Source organism: Panicum virgatum, chromosome 5N (genome assembly GCF_016808335.1).
Source record: "Panicum virgatum strain AP13 chromosome 5N, P.virgatum_v5, whole genome shotgun sequence".
In the NCBI taxonomy this organism is placed as follows: Eukaryota; Viridiplantae; Streptophyta; class Magnoliopsida; order Poales; family Poaceae; genus Panicum; species Panicum virgatum.
Genome location: NC_053149.1, coordinates 39,997,989 through 40,020,879, shown reverse-complemented (window position 1 = coordinate 40,020,879; position 22,891 = coordinate 39,997,989). Strand labels below are relative to the sequence as shown.

At 49.9% G+C, this 22,891-nt stretch overlaps 1 protein-coding gene, 1 long non-coding RNA gene and 1 pseudogene across 2 annotated transcripts; 2 read left to right on the top strand and 1 right to left on the bottom strand.

The window, feature by feature from the left end:
- Positions 1-1,005: 1,005 nt before the first annotated feature.
- Positions 1,006-1,851, top strand: LOC120671924. The gene has a single exon (XM_039952188.1). The coding sequence runs from the start codon at positions 1,070-1,072 to the stop codon at positions 1,538-1,540; it is 471 nt and encodes a 156-aa protein (XP_039808122.1). The 5' UTR covers positions 1,006-1,069; the 3' UTR covers positions 1,541-1,851.
- Positions 1,852-1,905: 54 nt separating this feature from the next.
- Positions 1,906-12,595, top strand: LOC120674801 (annotated as a pseudogene).
- A 227-nt stretch (positions 12,596-12,822) lies between these two features.
- LOC120671925 lies at positions 12,823-14,847 on the bottom strand. Its single transcript, XR_005673911.1, has 2 exons — positions 13,239-14,847; positions 12,823-13,162 (listed from the first exon to the last, which is right to left on the bottom strand). It is a non-coding gene; the product is annotated as an uncharacterized LOC120671925 (long non-coding RNA).
- Between the last annotated feature and the right edge of the window lie 8,044 nt (positions 14,848-22,891).

Sequence of the window (22,891 nt, the reverse complement as noted above, 5' to 3'; positions counted from 1 at the left end):
AAATCTCGCATATATGAAATAATAAATGAAGTCTATTTGTAAAATCTTTTTAGGTATATGTGTAATTTTTCGCGACGAATCTAATGTCGGTAATCAATTGATGATTGTCTACAGTGATGCTACAGTACCATCATCTAATCGCGCGGTCAAAATTCTTATTAGATTCTTCAGGGTCACTAGCGCGGGGTTCTGCAGTTGGTTTTATAAACTGACTTTGTTTGACACTGTAATTAGCGGTCAAAATACCACTATTCATTAGCACACTAAAATCCTAGCGCCAACCAAGGCCCTTTAATTTCATGGCGCCGCCGTTGCCGAGGTGGCTGAAGAACCGAGCCGCTTCCTTGTTTGTCCGACAGCTGCAGCCTGCAGATTTTCCTGGCTGCCACGAACGCGATCAGGTTCACGAGCTAGGGGTATGCCCCTGTAACCGATCCGTATCTAGATATTAAAAATTATATTTTATAATATCGATATTCAGTATATTTTTATTCAATAAAAACTAATACTATCTATATCTAACTTCGTATTCGAACAAAAATATAAAAATAAATACGATATCAGTAATATCTATCCGTATTCGATTGTTTATATCTCTCCAACTATTCATATGAAATTAATCCAAAAATCCAAATTTACATTCGATCGATCCAACTGCACTCCACATCACCACATGCGTGGGCTCCACTAATTCCCTTTCCGTGTGGCTCCCTCACCTTGCGTGGGCGCGTATTAGACTTGAATTTAGCCTTTGGGCTTGTATTTACACATTCAAACTCGATCCAATATTATAAAAAAAAACTCAATCCAAGAAGGCTCAAATCGGAAGTGCTTAGGCTGACCACAGCGGAGGGAGCAAGAACAAATTTGCTCACTCCTCGTTTCTCACGCTCTCTCTGTCTATAATGTCAAATAGTACATCTACAGTGTCAAACAGTGTATTTGCTCCTTCATTTGCTCCCTCCACTGTGGACGGTCTTACACGGCCTATAAAGGCCCAAGTGCTTGTCACTACAGATAGAACGGGGGCCACTAGACTGGACTTCTCTCCTCGTCGCCGGCGGCCACCATGTCGATCCCCGGCAACGGCCACCTCCCAGCCTCCGCCTCCCTCCCCGACCACTCCTCCGCCTCGGACTCCGATGCGGAACCGGAAGCCAACTACAGCCCCATCGCCGGCGTCGCCTCCGACTCCGAATCGGACACCGACCCGGACGCCGCCGTGCCCCACCACCGCCTCGACGCCGCCGGCAACGGCATCTCCGCCCTGGATCTCGCCTCGGACGACGACGAGGAGGCGGACGGAGAGGAAGAAGAGCGGGAGGAGGGTGACGTGACGGCGGGGGAGGCGGCGGCGCGGGCGTTCTCGGAGGACGAGCGCCGTCGCCGCGCCCCGCTGCCCGAGGGCGCCGCGGCGCGGATCGTGGACGCGATGCGCGCGGTGGAGTTCCCCAGCGCGCCGCCGGCGTGGACCGGCAGCGTCCCCGAGGACCAGTGGGTCGACCGCCTCCGCTCCCTCCGCGCCGGCCGCCCCAACTGATCCGAGCAGAAGAGAAGGGGGCTTTATTTGGCTTCTGAGTTGATTCAGCACCGTACAAAATTTGTGCGAACTTTCGATCTGGTTTGCATTTCGGGGACCATTCGTCTCTTACTTGCTTCTAGTTGAGTTGCTGTTGTATTGTAATCGTGACTGGAGTGCAAATCATTCGCGATAAGATTTGTGGGTAGTTGGAACTGCGATCTTGGTGAGGTCTTCTACTATATGCTTCTAATTAGTGTATATTTCTTTAGTATACTCATATTTTCTCTTATTCTTGACGTTGAAGGTAATCACGATTCATGTGTTTGTTTCGTCATTGTTCCTGGATTTTCTAATTTACATAGTGATTTTGTTTATTTCACCGCCTAGATTGGAGTTCTAGCTCCTCTGCATCTTCACAGAAGTTCAAACTCTTCCCCAGAGTGCAGAATTTCCTGCTGATGTGTTTACGGCTTGCCTCACAACACCCATCAAGATGGCATTGCACTGGTTCTCTCCCTCCCTCCCTCCCTCCCCACTCACTCATAGGGCCATTGTGTGCTTACATGGGGCCATGCTTATAAACTATGCAGGTTTTGTACATGATCACTACTCCGTGATTCTATGGATCATTCTCTTATTGACCAAATTCCTGGACGGCAAAATGACCGTAAAACTCTTCTTGGAGAGCTAAATTGGATTTTCACTGCTGCTAGGGACACTATTGCATGGAATGTTCTTCCTCATGGTACGGCATCTAGGAGATAGATATATTATTTTTGTGAAAAAGGCAATCAGAGAAGATCGTTTGAGTTAAAAGTAATGTCTGGCTGTATTGGTTCCATGATGACGTTTCACTGTGCAGATATGTTCCAAAGGCTTTTCAGGCAAGATCTTCTGGTTGCTAGTCTCTTTCGCAATTTCTTGCTTGATGACAGAATCATGCGATCCGCAAATTGTTCGCCAATTTCTTATCCATTGTTACCACCAACACATCACCATCATATGTGGTACCTAACTTTACTAAAACCTATGTTTTAGCATCGACTATTTTGTGCATTTTGTAACTCGCTAAATTCCAGGGATGTATGGGACATGGCTGCTGAGATTTGCCTTTCCAAACTTCCTCAATTAATTGCTGATCCAAATGCAGAGTTTCAGGTTTTCTATTTGTTACTTAGCACTTTGAGAAACACAGCAGTTTTTGTTAGTATTATGTCACCAGTTGAATACAATTACTTCAGTATAACCAATTTATTTGTCTCCTAATTCAAACCAGCCAAGCCTATTTTTTACAGAACAACTGACGGCTTTTGAAGTGTGGCTTGATCATGGTTCCGAGGACAAGAAACTGCCTGAACAGTTACCTATAGTTCTTCAGGTAAGACATTTTTAATTTACAAATTCGTACAAGTCAATTCCATTTTAAAACCAAGTTTATCTCTGTTAGCTTTTCTGAAGTACCTCACTGCTGTTCTCTTTGCTTCTATATTTTTAGTTTAGTAAAATGTTTGCATGCTTTGATGATCTCCCTTTAGTTATCCTATGTACTATATTTACTATATTTCTTTTCTTGTTTTCCTTTCCTTCTTACTTCTTGTGTTTTGTGCAGGTCCTGCTGAGTCACACATAGATCTAGAGCCCTTGTTCTGCTTGGTAGATTTCTTGACATGGGACCATGGGCTGTTGATTTGGTCTGTAGTTGAGCTCTGCTGCATGTACATTTTTACAAGTATTTTTTATTTATGCTCTGATGCGCTCAATCCACTTTGCATCATTGCTTTAGGCCCTGTCTGTTGGAATATTCCCTTATGTGCTCAAACTGCTTCAAACAAGTGCATTGGAACTGCGTCAAATTCTTGTGTTCATATGGACAAAAAATTTCTCGCTTGATAAGGCACACACTGTTAGAATGGAGTTTTAGCCCTGTAGGGCCGGCCCATATGGCCTGCGGCGCCCGGCCTGTTGCCGTGGCTAGGTTTTATGGTTTGATGGTAGATTAGGCAAGGATCCCTTGATTGGTGCTGTTTCATAAACCATCCCTAGGGTTTCCTTGCATATATATTGTACACATTGTACTCCCTATCAATCAATCCAGTTTTGCCTCTCCAATTCTGCTTTCATGGTATCACGAGTCCATCACGGTCCGTGACCTATTTTTCTCGCTTCCGCCCATCGCGCGCCTCCCCTGGCCGCGCCCTGCGCGCCTCCGCGGCTGCTCACCCCTCCCCGGCGCGCCTCTCTGGCCTTGCCACCCCCCGGCGCGCCTCTCCGACCGCGCCGCTGCGCGCCCTCCCTGGCAGCGCCGCCTCCCTGCGCACCCTCCTTGGCAGCGCCGCCAATCTCGCGCCGGGCCTCTGCTTGGCCGCGATGACTGGCACCCCTCCGCTCTCCCCATCTGCCGCCGCCGCCGCTAGGTCTGTCGACGCCTCGGCTCCCGCCGCCGCCGCTGCGCGCGGCCAAGAAGGCGGCGCGCCGCGCCGCTCTGGAGCACGCCAACGCTGCCGTCAAGGAGGCGCAGGCCGCGGCTCAGGAGCGCGAGGCCGCTGCGGCCCGCGAGCGGGACGCCCTGGCTCGCGCTGACAGGGAGCGCGTGGCCGCCGGCGACCCTGCCTCCAACGGCGACTCCTCCGATGCGGATGCAGCCCTCTCCGACGGCAACTCCCACCGCGATCTCCGTCAGGCGCTTCTTCTGCACGAGGCTGCCGCGCTCGCCAATCTCCAAGCCCAGGCGGTGTCCGTTCAGAACATCCGAACTCTCATCCCGGTTGTTCTCGACCTCACCGCCGGCAACTACAACCGGTGGCGCGATTAGTTTCTCCTCACCGTCGGGAAGTACTCCCTGCTGGATCATGTCTTGCAGGATGATCCGGCGCCCTTCTTTCCTGACTGGCAGCGCATGGACTGCGTCGTCAAGTCGTGGATCTTCGGCACCATCACTGACGACCTTGCTGCTTCTATCTCCGCGCGAGACTCCACCGACCGCGTCGCCTGGCTTGCTGTTGAGTCTCAGTTCCTCAACAAGGAGACGCGCACCCTACTTCTCGAGGTGAAGTTCCGCAACTTCGTCCAGGGCGACTTGTCGATCGCCGAGTACTGCAAGGAGATGAAGCGCATGGCGGACATGCTTGCGGACTTGGGCGAGATCGTCACCGACCGGACCCTCGTCCTCAACGTCATCCGCGGTCTGAACGAGCGGTTCAAGACCGTCGGGATGCATCTTCGCCGGGGACGCCCCTTCCCCACCTTCGTCGATGCGAAGGCTGATCTCCTCGAGGAGATGACGATGGAGCACCAGACGATGCAGGCGACGGCTCTCGCGGCTTCCACCACCCCCTCCAGGGCCCCGCTTCGGCGACCGGCGGTTCGGGCTCCCGGGGCGTCATCACGCAGGGCACCTCTTCTGCCCCGCCGGCCAAGAGCCGCCGCAGCCGTGGCGGCGGCAAAGGCTCCGGCGGTCAGGGCTCCACCAGTCAAGCTTCGGGCGGCCAAGGCTCCAACCCTGGCGCCCCCTCCGGCAGCAACCAAAACCGCTCCTCCATGCCCTGGCCATCCTTCTACAACCCGTGGACTGGCACCATCCAGATGTGGCCAGGTCCACGGCCCTCACCGGCGCCCCTGCCTGCGCGCCCTCCTCAGCAGGCTCTGCTGGCGCAGCAGCACCCCCAGCAGCCTGCGACGCCGCGTGCGCCTATGGAGCATGTTGGACAGTGGTCTGCACTACCTCCTGGCTTCTTCCCTTCGTCGGTTGGTCCTTCGTCCTGGGATCAATAGTCTCTGGCGTTGACATTCAGTACCATGACTCTGAATCAGCCCCAGCAGACCAACGAGTGGTACTTCGACTCAGGTGCTACCTCTCACATGTCTCCCTCTTCTAGTTCTCTTTCACATATTCTTCCCACGCGGTATCGTACTCCTTGTTCCATTGTTGTCGGTAACGGCTCCTTGCTTCCTTTCACATCCACCGGTAATACTGATCTTACTCCTAACCTTCACCTTAATAATGTTTTGGTTTCACCTTAACTTATTAAGAACCTTATTTCTGTTCGACAGTTTACCATCGATAACAATTGTTCTGTTGAGTTTGACCCGTCTGGTTGTTCTGTGAAGGACCTTCTGTCACAGAGACTGATCGTCAGGTGCAATAGCTCTGGGCCGTTGTACCCCCTCCGCCTACCAGTCGCCCATTCCCTCGCTGCCACCATTGAGTCTATCCTATGGCATCGCCGTCTTGGTCACCCTGGGCAATAGCCGCTTTCCCAGCTCGCTTCATCGGGGCTTCCTTCCTGTAGACACGACACTAGCTCCTCGCTATGCCATGCCTGTCAGTTAGGGCGTCATTTGCGTCTTCCTTTTCCTGTGTCGACATCAAGAGCAACAAATAATTTTGATATCATACATTGTGATTTGTGGACATCACCTGTTCTCAGTGTTTCGGGCTTTAAATATTATTTAGTTATTCTTGATGATTGTTCACATTATATATGGACGTTTCCTCTGAAACTTAAATCTGACGTTTTCTCGACGATTGCTCACTTCTTTGCCTATGTGTCTACTCAGTTCGGCTGCACCGTGAAGGCAATCTAGTGCGACAATGGCAAAGAGTTCGATAACTCTAGCTCCCGCACGTTCTTCCTCACTCACGGCGTCCACCTTCGCATGTCATGCCCATACACCTCCTCTCAGAACGGTAAGGCTGAGCGCATCATTCGTTCCACTAATAACGTTGTGCGTTCGCTTCTGTTCCAGGCTTCCCTTCCCGCTCGCTTCTGGGTTGAAGCTCTTCAGACAGCCACCCACCTCCTTAACATCTTACCAACCAAAACGCTTGCGTCTGGCACGCCGCATGCCGCCCTACTCGGCACTGCGCCTACCTATGATCATCTTCGCGTTTTTGGTTGTAAGTGTTATCCCAACCTGTCTGCTACTGCTCCCCATAAGCTTGCCCCTCGGTCCGCCCTCTGTGTCTTTCTGGGTTACTTTGCTCATCATAAAGGATACCGCTGCCTTGACCTCTCCATGAACAGAGTCATCATCTCCCGCCACGTCGTTTTCGACGAGTCCTCGTTTCCTTATGCCGAGCCGTGTTGCTCCTCCTCACCGGCTGACCTCGATTTTCTGGATGCTACTGATTATGTGCCAGCGCCTATCGGCCCTGTGCACCAGCTTTTGCCTGCAGGCTCTGGTGTTCCACCTCCCGTACAGCCACGTGCGGCTGCGTCTGGTGTCCCTTCGGCTGGTCCAGCAGCGCTTGATGCTTTCCCAGCCGACCCCTTCTCGCCTGGCGCGTCCCTAGTCGGCTCGGCGGCTGCATCGTCTCCCGCACTGCCACGTGCGGCTCCTGCACTGTCCGCGCAGCCACGCGCTACTCGTGGACCTCCTCCGGGTTTTCCTGCCGTGCCTGGCATGGCCCCGGAGGCCTCAACGACGCCCGGCGCGGCGCCGGCCTCTCCCTCGACGACACCCCCCCTGCGTGCCCTGAGCGCCTCTTCCAGCAGGTGGACACTCGCCGGGAGCGCCCTGCCTCGGCGACCTTCGCCACGCCCGTCCCGGCGGCCCCGGCGCCCCCCAGTACGACTACGTCCCTACCTGCGGGTGCGGTTGCTGTACCACCAGTGAGCAATCAGCACTCCATGACTACACGTGCGAAGAGCGGTTTCCGAGTACCGTCTATGTTCACCGCTGCCGCCCTGTCTCCAGTGCCCAAGACCTTCCGTAGCGCGCTTGCCGACCCCAACTGGCACGCGGCTATGGAAGAGGAACATGCTGCTCTTCTGAAGAACCACACATGGGATCTCGTGCCGCGTCCTCCGCGTGCCAATGTGGTCACTGGCAAGTGGGCCTTCAAGCACAAGTTCCACGCCGATGGGTCTCTTGAGCGGTACAAGGCTCGCTGGGTTCTTCGTGGGTTTACTCAGCGACTGGGCGTGGATTATTCCGAGACTTTCAGCCCTGTTGTGAAGCCTGCTACTGTCCGCACTGTGCTCTCCCTAGCTCTCTCCAGTCGCTGGCCCATTCACCAGCTCGATGTGAAGAATGTTTTTCTGCATGGCACCCTGACCGAGATAGTCTACTCTATGCAGCCTGCTGGTTTCGAGGACTCTGCTCATCCGGACTTTGTTTGTCAGCTCAACAAGTCCCTCTATTGATTGAAGCAAGCCCCCCGCGCCTGGTACAGCCGGTTTGCCACCTATCTTATGTCTGTGGGGTTCACTGGAGCTAAGTCAAATACATCGCTGTTCGTCTACAAGCGCGGCTCTGATATTGCCTACCCACTGCTCTACGTCAATGATATCATCCTCACCGCCTCTTCCACTGAGCTCCTTGATCGGATTATCACCGCTCTCCAGCACGAGTTCTCCATGAAGGATCTTGGTGATCTGCACTACTTCCTCGGTATGCAGGTTCAGCGCCGCGGTGATGGCTTATTCCTCTCTCAGCAGCAGTACATGGTTGACATCCTAGACCGCGCCCACATGACCGACTGCAAGCCTTGTTCGACTCCAATGGATACGAATCCCAAGGTCTCTGCTGCAGATGGTGCTCCAGTTGCTGATGCTTCTGAGTTTTAGAGTCTTGCTGGTGCTCTCCAGTACTTGACTTTCACTCGGCCCGATATTGCGTACGCCGTTCAGCAGGTCTGCCTTCATATACACGATCCTCGGGAGCCTCATCTGACTGCTCTGAAGCGCATTCTTCGCTATGTCAAGGGCACTCTTCATTCGGGACTCCTGCTGCGACCGTCTTCTTCTGCTGATCTTGTGGTCTACACTGACGCTGATTGGGCTGGTTGTCCTGATACACGCAAGTCCACCTCGGGCTATGCTGTGTTCCTGGGTGATAGCCTCATCTCCTGGTCCTCCAAGCGCCAGTCTACTGTGTCCAGATCCAGTGCTGAAGCCGAGTATCGCGCAGTTGCAAATGGTGTTGCCGAAGCGTCATGGTTGCGCCAGCTTCTACAGGAGCTCCATGCTCCCCTGCGCCGTGCCACGTTGGTCTACTGTGACAACATTAGCGCAGTCTACATGTTCTCCAACCCTGTCCAGCATCAGCACACTAAACACATTGAGATTGATCTGCACTTCGTCAGGGAACGAGTCGCTGTTGGTGATGTTCGTGTTATGCATGTGCCGACGTCCTCTCAGTACACCGACATCTTCACCAAGGGGCTTCCTTCTTTGGTCTTTACGGAGTTTAGGTCCAGTCTGAACGTATGCAGTGGCTGACGATCAGACTGCGGGGGCGTGTTAGAATGGAGTTTTAGCCCTATAGGGCCGGCCCATATGGCCGGCGGCGCCCGGCCTGTTGCCGTGGCTAGGTTTTATGGTTTGATGGTAGATTAGGCAAGGATCCCTTGATTGGTGCTGTTCCATAAACCATCCCTAGGGTTTCCTTGCCTATATATTGTACACATTGTACTCCCTATCAATCAATCCAGTTTTGCCTCTCCAATTCTGCTTTCACACACTCTTCTGTGGAATATTTTGAAATTCTTTTTGTATGTGTATGGTTCATGTTTTCCCCACTCTTCTAACATATACCGTTTTCCCGAAATGACAGTTGTGCCAGGTGGACTTGGTTAAAGATGGAGGACAAGCATATTTTATCAGGTTTCTTGACAGTTTGGATGCTTACCCAGAGCAGCGGGCAATGGCTGCTTTTGTTTTAGCAGTTATTGTGGATGGGCATAGAAGGGGCAAGAGGCCTGTATTAATGGAGGTCAGATGTTTGCCTGAGACATCTACAACCTGAAAATCCTCATGATGTGCAGGCAGAGCCTTTGCTTTTGCAGTGGCTTTGTTTATGCCTTGGCAAACTCTAGGAAGATTTCCCTGAGGCTCAGTTACTTGGTGTGCATTCAAATGCACCAGAAATTTTAATTTATTTATTGTCGGAGCCACAACCTGAGGTACAGTACTTTCATTCTTGATCTGTTCTTTCCTTCGCCTACTTCAAAGATATTTATTTAGGTCTTGCCCGGTCATAGCTTCTGCTATTTTTGCACTTGGAAATCTCCTGGATATGGGATCAACATCAGTAAATGGTGTTGATGATTCTGATGATGATTGAAAAGCTAAAAGCTGAAATAAGTGTCATCTGAAGCCTTCTATAGGTATCTTCAGATGCTAGTCCTCTTGTTAGATCTGAGGTTGCTATAGGTATGTTCATTAGAAAAATATACTGTTATTCAAAGAACCCATGTTTTCAAATCGTCTAGTCGAACCTAGTCGCCATGGGACCGATCAGACGACTAGTCGCGATTAGTCGTCGATCAGGCCGATTAGTCGAGCTTAGTCGGTCCTAGTCGTCTGCCTAGTTGTCCTATGTGTCCCAGGACCGATATGATATATGTACTACATATTACTTAATAAAAAGCAAGTATGAAGGCAACAATAATAGTCGATTTTTCACTTATTTGTGAGAGATGATTTGTGAACTGTCCAGAACTCTGTATTCCTGTCCCATAGTCCATATTCCTGTCTCTCAGCCTCTATATACCAAAAACCTAATGGGCCACCTTGCCAGCCCATCACCGGCCGAGGCCCACAACTCAAACAACCCACAAAACAATCTCAAGTCTGATCGTTTTCCAACCTGATCGTGCGACTAATCGCGACTAGTCGACGACTAGTCGGACGACTAGAAAACTAGTCGCCCAGACCTACTCGGTGTCCCTTATCGGGGTCACCGGACCGATAAGCCTGACTAATCGCGATTAGTCGGACGACTAGATAACATGGCAAAGAACACCCCTTTTATTGTGTTGAACATAGAACATTCTTTTTAACCTTTCGGGAAACATTTTGAGCTGACCTAATGTTTTTCCAGCGCTTACTCGTTTTGCATTTGATCACAATAAGCATCTCAAATCTCTTGCTGCTGAGTACTGGAAACCATCACTTGCCAATATAAGTAGTCCAAACAATGTCTACAGTCCCAACAACATTCTACAAGGCAGCAGTGGCCTTGCTTCTCATATTGGTCCTGTGCTAAGGGTTGGCAGTGATAGCAGTGCCACTGGTTGTGATGGAAGAATTTCTTCGAGCAACCCGATTGCAACAAATAGCGTCATGCATGGCTCTCCCCAGTCAGATGATTCTTCCCAACACTCTGATTCAGCCATATTACTGAGAGAGAATGCAAGTGTTATGGGCAGTAATGGTGGTCTCAGCTATGCCAGATCGAGGCCTGTTGATAGTGTCATTTATTCTCAATTTATATCAACTATGTGTTCTGTTGCTAAAGATCCTTACCCAAGAATTGCAACTATTGGTCGGAGAGCACTGTCCCTTATAGGTGTTGAGCAAGTGGTCATGAAAAATACTAGATTTAGCAGTGGAAGTACACATCTAGGAGAGACATCTGCACCTCCATCACAATTTGGAATGGCACGCTCTTCTTCCTGGTTTGATATGAATTCTGGTAAGTTTTACACTTGCTGTACTTTGAAGTTGGAACACCTTAGTTTTGTGCACTGGTTCAGGGAAAGACAAGAATTATTGAATTGAGTCTTCCAATATTTTGCAGCAAACTTCTCAATTGCATTTAGGATGCCTCCTGTTAGCCCTCCTCAGCATGATTTTCTAACAGGGTTACGCCGAGTGTGTTCTATGGAGTTCAAATCACACCATATGAATTCACCTGAGGGCTTAGCTGATCCCCTTTTAAGCTCTGCTGAGGCTCCCAGTAATGCTGAACTAAGTATACTTCTCCAATCAACAATTTACAACTGGAGTTGCTGACATTTCTCTAGGCCACTTTTAACTGATTCTGATGATAATGAAGAAGCCAATGCTATAAGAGAAGAGGGAGAACAAATTGCACTAGATTGCATTGTGAAGTGCCAGCATTCCTGTATGTTGTCAGATACATTAGCCAGTATTACATTATTGTTATTGTACAACAACAACAACATAGCCTTTTGTCCCAAGCAAGTTGGGGTAGGCTACATTATTGTTATTGTATTCTTCCTTTTTTATCTGTTTTTTTTTATTGTTGTTCACCTGGGAATAGCAGCTTGCAGATGACAAGCCAAATTGCTAGTTAGGATACGAGGTTTGAGTCAGGTACAAAAGCAGCATTATTGCTGCCATTTTCTCTGATCGTCATTGCAGCTGATGAAAATGAGCAAATAAGGTGAAATTTATATTCTGATTAAAAATCCTATTTCTTGAAATGCACTGTTGTAGTTCTGCTAAAGTTCTGTCTCATGTAAGAGTGTGGAACTATGATGGTGCGCTACCGGTGAACTCTTTTCAAAATCAAGTTGTCTGACTCTGACAGAGGGCTATCTAAACTCATGCTTATCAATGAGCTTGATGAGAGCTTGCTTTTAGCTGCCTCAAGTATGACTCTCCTCTATGCTTTTCTCATTTTGTTCTTATCTTATACCATTGCACTATCTAATTTTCATGTTGTAGGTGATGGAAATGTACGTATATGGGAAAATTTTACTCAAAAAGGAGGACAAAAACTTGTAACTGCTTTCTCATCGGTTCAGGGTCATGGAGCTGCTGGTCGCAGTATTGTGATTGACTGGCAGCAGCAATCTGGTTATCTGGTAATGTTCTGTTTTCTCCCCCCAGTAGTTTAGTTTCATTTTACTCATTGTAGGTTATTCTAATACAGGGACTTGCTCCCTTTTTTGTCCTGTAGTATGCATCTGGTGACATGTCTCTTCCATCTTGGTTTGGGATCTTGACGAGGAACAACTTCTCAGCACCATTCAGTCATCTGCTGATAGTGCAATTTCTGCCCTGGTAAATTCTTGTTGCCATGTGCAATTTGACTAGGCTATCTTGCACTTTGTCAATGGACATAACTGTAGATGTGTGATTCTGTGTTTTCTGTTATGTGGTTCATGCTTTATACTCCCTCCATTTTTAAATATGTCATTTAGGGCAAGCAAATTAGTTCATTTTTGAACTAACTAGCTTGTCCTAAATGACATATTTAAGGACGGAGGGAGTACTTGATATTCCTGTTTTATATTAATCAATGACTTGCAACAACACTGTGTAACTGTATTTGACTGCTAGTCGTTAATTTTTATCATATAGTCCAAGGTTTGTATTTGATAGTTAACACCAATAATACATGTAGTAGAAAAGAATTTAGGTATACCTGCATATGAATTGCTAATAAAGATAAAATCAGTTTCAAAAAAATAAAGATAAAATCGAATCACAATGCCCTTCAAGAAGAATGATGGTGCACATGCATCCTTCTACACTCAAATAATTCCAAACCTTCTGATCCTCCGGTGCACATGCATCCTTCTTTTTTTTTCTCGAACGCGCAGGAGAACTACACATCAATATATTAAGAAGAGATTGTGGGGGTAAAGCCCCCCCTAAAAAAATGTTACAGGGATAAAGTGTCTGTAACACACCCTCAAAAACTAGTACTTTCTCCCTCTTAAAACCTGGACACTAACAGGGACCAGACCACACGAACCAACTAAACTCTGAATAATATAAATTACAGCCATTAAAATGTAAAGTGTCCTAGCCACTAGTAGAAGCCGCCTTCTTGTTACGTCGCTGGAACTTGTGACCGAAGAATCGGTCCACAACAGATGGTCACCAGGTTTTCAGAATCTTTTGTCGGATCACTATATCCTGGTAGCTCAGGCATTATTTCCTATAAAAGAGAAAGCCATGTAACATCTACAGAAGTAGGAACAAGAGTACTTATTGAATTGAGTAAAAATACGTACCTTAAAATATCTTGATCACCATAGTGGGTCTCATCCTGATCAGGTTATAGAGCAAACCTCTTTCTCTTCTTCACAAGTGAAGGTGGAATTCCAAGTTTGCGTCTAACACAACCCTTTTTAGTGTGATCTGGACCTTTACAGTAGCTACAATGCATGGTTACACCATGTTTGCACAGCTTTGAACTCCCCTCAAGTTCAATTGGATGCTTCTTTCTGTTTCTTGTTGGTGGCCTACCCACCTTCTTTTCATATTTAGGTGGCAATATGGTAATGGTAGCTCCAAGTACATATGCCTCCAAAAACATGTCTCGATGATAACATGAGGCAATCATGGACTCAGATTGGATCCTCTCTGATCTAAAGCAAGCTATGGCATGCCCACAAGGAATTCCAGATAGCTGCCATCGCCTGCAGTCACAAGTCCTTGCATTTATATCCACAATATGTGTATATTCTGTACCACGAACACTAAAAACTCTTTTTCCGGCAGCCAATACCTCAAAATACTTGCTAGCAAACTCTACATTTTTCATATGATTATTTATTTTCAGCAAGGCATGCAATTCATATAATTATTTATTTCTAATCACTAAAATTAACATTTGCAGGGGTGAGAATGGACCCATTTCATACACTATTGATCAGATTGACGACTGGGATGACTATGTAAAAAACAAGCCACTGCTGGTCCAGATTTCTTCACCCCCTACACTGTATGGAAAATTGTTTGACCCCAAGAGGCCCTATCAGATCACAGACACAGCAAGAATTGTACTTCGCTCCGCAGCGCTAACTATACGGAATGCCAATCTGAGTGGGTTTTCGCTCATGAACCATTTCATCAAGGGGAATGTTGTGGTGATCAAACAAAACAATTTTGTGGCGTTTCGCACCTTGCAGCTCGATCCATCACGAGAGTGGGGATCGAACCCGTCTAGTGGCTACAATCAGATGTCAATGTTTATGAAGGACACTATTCGGGAAACCCACAATACCTCACCCTCGCTGCTTCCCCTTCATATGGAATCGTACTTTCAAGATCTAGACGCTCCAAATGTTGATGAAGACTTCATCGTTGATCACCCAAGTACCATGACAAACATGAGGTATGTTGATATGTCTCTTGACATATTCTCATTTTTGCTGAAGCATAACACTGCATCTAAGAGTGACATCGATGTTGTCCTCACTTCGTTGGGTACTGGGCATCCAAAGGCCCTCCAGCATGCAATCCAGCACGAGTTCTTACACCAGTTCCTTCCCATTAAGCTACAGAAACAGTTCCTAACTTCAAGATATCCCTTCACTGGAATGGTGACCACGCAGTCAATGACAGATATCGAGCTCGGTCAGCTTGTAGTGGAACTCTGTAGGCACACTATCATTCACCATGCCCATGTCCGTAGACTAGTGCTGACTCGTCTGAAGCTATCTGCATATTCCCGCGATGAGCTGACAGAGGTTCTTCGAGCAGTTTATTCAAATCTGATTAGGCTGGCATACCATGTTTTGGTGGCACGACAAAATTATTGGATCAAACTGAGGATGCGGGAACGAAATCCCGTACCCTCCATCTACCAGGCCCCAGCCACCGCCATGATTTCTTTCAGGTTTGTTATGCCATTCCTAAGCAAGTGATTTATCTCCTTCCTGCCTGTGGCGTATCACATCGTCTTATTGTGGTTATCTTGAGCTTTGAGTAGATAACCGCAATAAGATGATGTGATACGCCACAGGCAGGAAGGAGATAAATCACTTGCTTAGGAATGCCATAACAAACCTGAAAGAAATCATGGCGGTGGCTGGGGCCTGGTAGATGGAGGGTACGGGATTTCGTTCCCGCATCCTCAGTTTGATCCAATATTTTTGTCGTGCCACCAAAACATGGTATGCCAGCTTAATCAGATCTGAATAAACTGCTCGAAGAACCTCTGTCAGCTCATCGCAGGAATATGCAGATAGTTTCAGACGGGTCAGCACTAGTCTACGGACATGGGCATGGTGAATGATAGTGTGCCTACAGAGTTCCACTACAAGCTAACCGAGCTCGATATCTGTCATTGACTGCGTGGTCACCATTCCAATGAAGGGATATCTTGAAGCTGGGAACTGTTTCTGTAGCTTAATGGGAAGGAACTGGTGTAAGAACTCGTGCTGGATTGCATGCTGGAGGGCCTTTGGATGCCCAGTACCCAACGAAGTGAGGACAACATCAATGTCACTCTTAGATGCAGTGTTATGCTTCAGCAAAAATGAGAATATGTCAAGAGACATATCAACATACCTCATGTTTGTCATGGTACTTGGGTGATCAACGATGAAGTCTTCATCAACATTTGGAGCGTCTAGATCTTGAAAGTACGATTCCATATGAAGGGGAAGCAGCGAGGGTGAGATATTGTGGGTTTCCCGAATAGTGTCCTTCATAAATATTGACATCTGATTGTAGCCACTAGACGGGTTCGATCCCCACTCTCGTGATGGATCGAGCTGCAAGGTGCGAAATGCCACAAAATTGTTTTGTTTGATCACCACAACATTCCCCTTGATGAAATGGTTCATGAGCGAAAACCCACTCAGATTGGCATTCCGTATAGTTAGCGCTGCTGAGCGAAGTACAATTCTTGCTGTGTCTGTGATCTGATAGGGCCTCTTGGGGTCAAACAATTTTCCATACAGTGTAGGGGGTGAAGAAATCTGGACCAGCAGTGGCTTGTTTTTGACATAGTCATCCCAGTCGTCAATCTGATCAATAGTGTATGAAATGGGTCCATTCTCACCCCTGCAAATGTTACTTTTAGTGATTAGAAATAAATAATTATATGAATTGCGTGCCTTGCTGAAAATAAATAATCATATGAAAAATGTAGAGTTTGCTAGCAAGTATTTTGAGGTATTGGCTGCCGGAAAAAGAGTTTTTAGTGTTCGTGGTACAGAATATACATATATTGTGGACATAAATGCAAGGACTTGTGACTGCAGGTGATGACAGCTATCTGGAATTCCTTGTGGGCATGTCATAGCTTGCTTTAGATCAGAGAGGATCCAATCTGAGTCCATGGTTGCCTCATGTTATCATTGAGACATGTTTTTGGAGGCATATGTACTTGGAGCTACCATTACCATATTGCCACCTAAATATGAAAAGGTGGGTAGGCCACCAACAAGAAACAGAAAGAAGCATTCAATTGAACTTGAGGGGGGTTCAAAGCTGTGCAAACATGGTGTAACCATGCATTGTAGCTACTGTAATGGTCCAGATCACACTAAAAAGGGTTGTGTTAGACGCAAACTTAGAATTCCACCTTCACTTGTGAAGAAGAGAAAGAGGTTTGCTCTAGAACCTGATCAGGATGAGACCCACTATGGTGATCAAGATATTTTAAGGTACATATTTTTACTCAATTCAATAAGTACTCTTGTTCCTACTTCTGTAGATGTTACATGGCTTTCTCTTTTATAGGAAATAATGCCTAAGCTACCAGGATATAGTGATCCGACAAAAGATTCTGAAAACCTGGTGACCATCTGTTGTGGACCGATTCTTCGGTCACAAGTTCCAGCGACGTAACAAGAAGGCGGCTTCTACTAGTGGCTAGGACACTTTACATTTTAATGGCTGTAATTTATATTATTCAAAGTTTAGTTGGTTCGTGTGGTCTGGTCCCTGTTAGTGTCCAGGTTTTAAGAGGGAGAAAGTACTAGTTTTTGAGGGTGTGTTACAGACACTTTATCCCTACAACATTTTTTGGGGGGGGGGGGCTTTACCCCCCCAATCTCTTCTTAATATATTGATGCGCAGTTCTCCTGCGTGTTCGAGAAAAAAAAAGAAGGATGCATGTGCACCGGAGGATCAGAAGGTTTGCACATGCATCCCCCTCACTTGGATCGACAAGGGAGAACAGTTCTTCCGAGCTCATGGAACACCGGAGGATCAGAAGGTTTGGACGGCTTCGTTCTACCTACAAGGCGCAGCCAGCCAGTGGTACTATCGCTGGGAGAACAACCATGGCGTTCCGGAGTGGAAAGCTTTTGTCGACGGCGTCGACAAGCGCCTCGGGCCTCCCCTGCGCAGCAACCCGCTTGGCGAGCTTTCTCAGTGTCGCCGCACCGGATCCATCGACGTGTATGTCGACCAATTCCTCAAGCTACTGGCCCGTTGCGAGGACGTCAGCGAGAAACAACAGATCGATCTGTTCATAGCTGGCCTGCTTCAACCTATGAGCACCGATATCGAGATGCATGCCCCGGCCACTCTGGAGGACGCCATGGCGTTGGCTCGTTCGTACGAACGTCGCCTCCAGATCACGACTGACATCCCGCGCACCCCTGTGCGTCCGGCCAAGTCGGCGTCCACCGCGGCGACCACGCCAATCCCGGGAAACAACCCTCCCAAGCCAGCTGCGACTACCACTCGTCCTCACCGTCTTTCGCCTGAGGAGATGGCCCAACGTCGCCTCGAGGGTTTGTGCTTCAACTGCCCGGCAAAATTCAGTAAAGAGCACCTCAAACAATGCCCCATGCGGGGCATCTACATCATAGATCTGGAGGAAGATGATGCGGATCCAACTCGGACTCTGACGGCTCACCGGAGGTGTCCATCCACGCCATGACCGGCATCCATGCGAGCGACACAATGTTGCTAAACACCACAGTGTCAGAGGTGCCGCTCGACGCCCTCATCGACTCGGGCTCGACGCACTGCTTCATGTCCGCCACCGCCGCCGCGCGTCTAGGCCTGCAGCCGACGCCGCGACCGGGGCTTACGGTTGGCGTCGCCAATGGCAACCGCGTGCTCTCCGCCGGAGTCTGCTCCAACACTGCCATATCCATCGCCGGCGAAGTCTTCTACGTCGACATCATTAGCGGGATACGAGCTGGTCTTGGGGTGCCAATGGCTACGCACCCTGGGACCCGTGTTCTGGGACTTCAAGTTGAAGACAATGGTTCTGGCGAGATGCCCATCGAGTCCACTGGCAGGGCGTGGGCGCGACGCCGTCGCCCATGCTGTCCGCGCTGACCACGGTGGATCTCTTGGAACGCCTTCTTCAAGAATTCGGCGACCTGTTCGCTGAACCGATGGGCCTTCCCCTGCAGCGACACCTAGATCACCGCATCCACCTCGCCCCCGACACAGCGCCAGTGGCGGTCAGACCATATCGCTACCCACAGCTCCTAGAAGACGAGATCGAGCGCCAATGTCAAGAGATGCTCCAACAAGGCATCATCCGGCCAAGCACGTCAACCTTCTCCTCTCCTGTCCTCCTGGTGCGCAAGAAGGACGGCAGCTGGCGTTTCTGCGTCGACTACAGGGCGCTGAACGCCAAGACCATCCGGGACATGTTCCCGATCCCGGTCGTCGAGGAACTCCTGGACGAACTCCACGGCGCCATGTACTTCACCAAGCTGGACTTGCGCAGCGGCTACTTTCAAGTGCGGATGTTTGACGACGACATCGCCATGACGGCGTTCCGCACCCACCATGGCCATTACGAGATCCTCATGATGCCATTTGGCCGCACCAACGCACCTTCGACGTTCCAAGCACTCATGAACGAGGTCCTCTGCCCCTTTCTACACCGGTGTGTTCTCGTTTTCTTTGATGACATCTTGATCTACAGCAAGACATGGACAGAGCATCTCCAGCACATGCGCACGGTCTTCACAGTTCTGCGCGAACACAGTCTGGTACTCAAGCGCTCCAAGTGCTTGTTCGCACAACGCAACGTCGCCTATCTCGGGCACGTGATCACCGGCGCTGGCGTGGCCTTGGACGAGTCGAAGGTTGAAGCTGTCAAGGCATGGCCAGTACCCAAGACAATCAGAACGCTGCGCGGCTTCCTCGGCCTCACGGGCTACTATCGGTGTTTCATCCACAACTACGGGATCATCGCAGCTCCGCTCACTGCCCTCCTCAAGAAGGAGGCATTCCACTGGTCGGCCGACGCCACGACGGCTTTCGATGCTCTCAAGACCGCTCTGACGTCCGCACCGGTTCTGCAACTTCCCGATTTCAGCAACGAGTTCATCGTCGACTGCGATGCCTCGGGATCCGGGTTCGGCGTGGTCCTCCATCAGGGCCACGGACCCATCGCCTAATTCAGACGCACCGTGGCGCCACAACACGCCAAGCTAGCCGCTTACGAGCGGGAGCTCATTGGCCTCGTCCAGGCCGTCGTCACTGGAGACCGTACCTCTGGACACGGTCGTTCACCATCAGAACCGACCACTGCAGCTTAAAGCATCTCCTCGACCAGCGCCTCTCGACAATTCCACAGCACACATGGGTCGGTAAGCTTTTTGGCTATACGTTCTCTGTGATCTACAGGCTTGGTCACCAGAACGCAGCTGCAGATGCCCTGTCTCACCACGACGAGGACTCGGAGAGTGCCCAGGCGCTAGCACTGTCCGCCCCCGAGTTCGCCCTCTTCGACGACTTCAGAAAGGAGGCGGACACCCTCTAAGACATCATCGACAAGCGCCGCGAGATCGTGGACGGCACGGCCGGCGTCGCCTGGTCTGTGGTCGACGGCCTCATCATGCACCATGGCCGCGTGTTCATTCCTTCGGCGCCGTCGCTGTGGCCCCAGCTACTTGCCACGGCGCACGGCATGGGCCATGAGGGCGTCCAGAACACGCTAAATCGGCTCCGCGCCTCCTTCTACAATCCGCGCGCGAGCCGCCTTGTCCGTGACTACATCAAGAGCTGCGACGTCTGCCAACGAAACAAGACAAAACATCTACATCCAAAAGGCCTGCTGCAGCCTTTCGACGTCCTGAGTTCGGTTTGGTCGGACATCTCCATGGACTTCGTCGAGGGCTTCCCTCGTGTTGGTGGAAAATCGATCGTCCTCACCGTCGTCGACCGCTTCTCCAAATATGCTCACTTCATCGCGGTCGGCCACCCCTACACTGCGACGACCATCGCCCGAGTCTTCTTCGACCAGATCGTCCGCCTTCACAGTTTCCCTTGCTCTATTGTGAGCGACAGAGATCCGGTCTTCACCAGCAAGCTTTGGACGGAGCTGTTCACACTCGCCGGCATCAAGCTCCGCCTCAGTTCGGCGTTCCGGCCTCAAACGGATGGCCAATCGGAGGTTACTAATCGTATTTTGGGCGTCTACCTTCGCTGTCTCGCAGGTGATCGCCCCTGCAGTTGGCTGCGTTGGCTTCCATGGGCGGAATACTGCTACAATACATCGTATCAGTCCGCCCTCCAGACGACGCCGTTCCAGGTGGTCTACGGCCGGTCACCACCGACTCTGTTGTCATATGAGCCTGGTGTGGCTCGGGTGGTCTCTCTGGATCGCCAACTCCAGGAGCGCGACACATTCTTGGCCGAAATCCGGGAACGTCTTCTTCAGGCTCAGGATTACATGAAGGAGCATCACGACAAGACCCATCGCCATGTCGAGTTCGAGGTAGGCGATTGGGTCTGGCTCCGCCTCCACCATCGTGCAGCGGCATCAGTCAAGGGAGGTTCCTCCTCCAAGCTCTCCCCACGCTACTACGGGCCTTTCTAGGTCCTAGAGCGCATCGGTACGGTGGCTTATCGCCTACAGCTGCCGCCCAAGTCTCGTTTGCACGACGTGTTCCATGTGGTGCTCCTCAAGCAGTACACGGGAGAATCGCCGACGACGACCGTTCCTCTTCCTCCCATCGTCCACGGCAAGGCTGTCCCTGCACCAGCTTCTGTTCTTCGCGCAAGGCCGTCAAGCACATCATGGGATCTCCTCGTCTAGTGGCAAGGACAGCCAGACGCAGATGCTACCTGGGAGCCGCTGGAACAGTTCAAGGAGACTTTTCCTGATTTCCAGCTTGAGGACAAGCTGTTTTCTTACGGGGAGGGAAGTGTTGTGGACCGATTATTCAGTCACAAGTTCCAGCGACGTAACAAGAAGGCGGCTTCTACTAGTGGCTAGGACACTTTACATTTTAATGGCTGTAATTTATATTATTTAGAGTTTAGTTGGTTTGTTAGGGCCGGCTCTATATAAAGGAGGAGTTGGCGCTTGGAACAGATAAGCAGAGAATAAACCTCAAAAGTTCAGAGCCTCCAAGGGAGGGCGAACTAGGGTTTGTTACCCCTGCCACCATATTGTCTGTATTCGTGATACTAGCGCTATCACCATCATGATAGAACAGGTAAGTTAACTTTGCAAAACTAACTTTGAACCTCAAATACTGACATAAGGTTATACTTATTTCTGATGCTATACTTGTTTCTATTTTAAGGAAAAGTACCACCAAGCATATGTTCAGGAGCATGTGCCGTTACCAAATGAATCTGCATTTGTTGCTGCCCATAGAGAGGATCTACCACCTCCAACGGTGCACACAACAGCAACAAGAGGGGGAAGGACTATAGCTAGAGGTGGCAGAGGGCGAAAAGGTAGTATAGGAAAAGGGAGAGATAACAAGGAGTCGGCAGCTTCCAAGCCAGGGAGAGGGACGGCAAGATCATGGGGGAGAGGAGGCAAAGGAGGTGTAAGATCAAGGGGAAGAGGTTCCGAGGAAATTTGAGTAACACAAACTGCACCAGAGGGTACCCAACATTATTACATTTAGCTAGATGAAGATGTAATGGATTACTTTGCCATTTTGCTAAGATGTGTGTTATTTAGGCCCTGCCAAATTGTTCTTCATATGCTCCTGGAAGATGTCAAAGTTTTATCCTTCCAGCGATCAAAATGCTATAAATTGTGAAATGGAATTCCCTGCCATCACCGTACTTCTAATCGCAAAGGAAAAGAAGAAATCACATCTCCACTTGAAATCCACCAAGACATAGGGCTACGGATCAACTCAATTAGGGGTGTATCTGCATTAGTGCTAAAACATGGGGTTTTGTACACGTGGGCTGCCTACATGGCAATTTTTTGCCCATGTGTCATCCCGGCGACCTATCTCAGCGCACCTGCCAAGTTGTTGCTCCTAAACAACCGATTAGAGAGATGATGTATCTAAGCGCACCCTCTCGCCAAGTTTATGTACTAATCATGCATTTAACTCAGAAAAAAACTTACATTAGCATGCAGAACTTGGTAGCCTCTGTGCAGTAGCTGAAGTCTGCAACCTTCTTATGCAGCAACTTGCTGATAAGCAAACGATTTCTTAAAAAGGCGGCCATCAGAACCTAATTCATAACCAGAACATGAAGAAAAATTTGTGATTTCGCAAGTTTAGTATTTGAATCACTGAAATAGTTAACTTGAAAGAAACCAAGAGCTCTCAGCCCGTGCGTTGGCAAGGCCGGGGCGAGCGGGCGGCTCGCGGCCAGGCCAGGGCACAGCGGCGGGTGGCGACCCATCGATCCTGCTGCGGTGTGCGACTGGCTAGCCGGCCGGCCTAGAAAGGCACGGCGGAGCGGCTCGCCCGGTCCCGCACCGCACCGAGGCCATGACGAGGCCGGCCAGGGGCGGCGCGGCGTGCGGCCGCGGAGCGGCAGCGCCGCGTGCGTGTGCGCGCGTGGCTAGCTAGCCGGCCTAGAAACGCACGGCGGAGCGGCTCGGCCGGTCGCGCACCGCGACGCAGCCATGACGAGGGGTCGTGTGCGCGCGTGCGCTGGGTGCCGGCGTGTGCTAGCGGCGGCCCGCCTCCGCGCGGCTCGTGCGTGGGCGCACGGCCGCGGCGGCGGCGGACGGCCCAGCTTA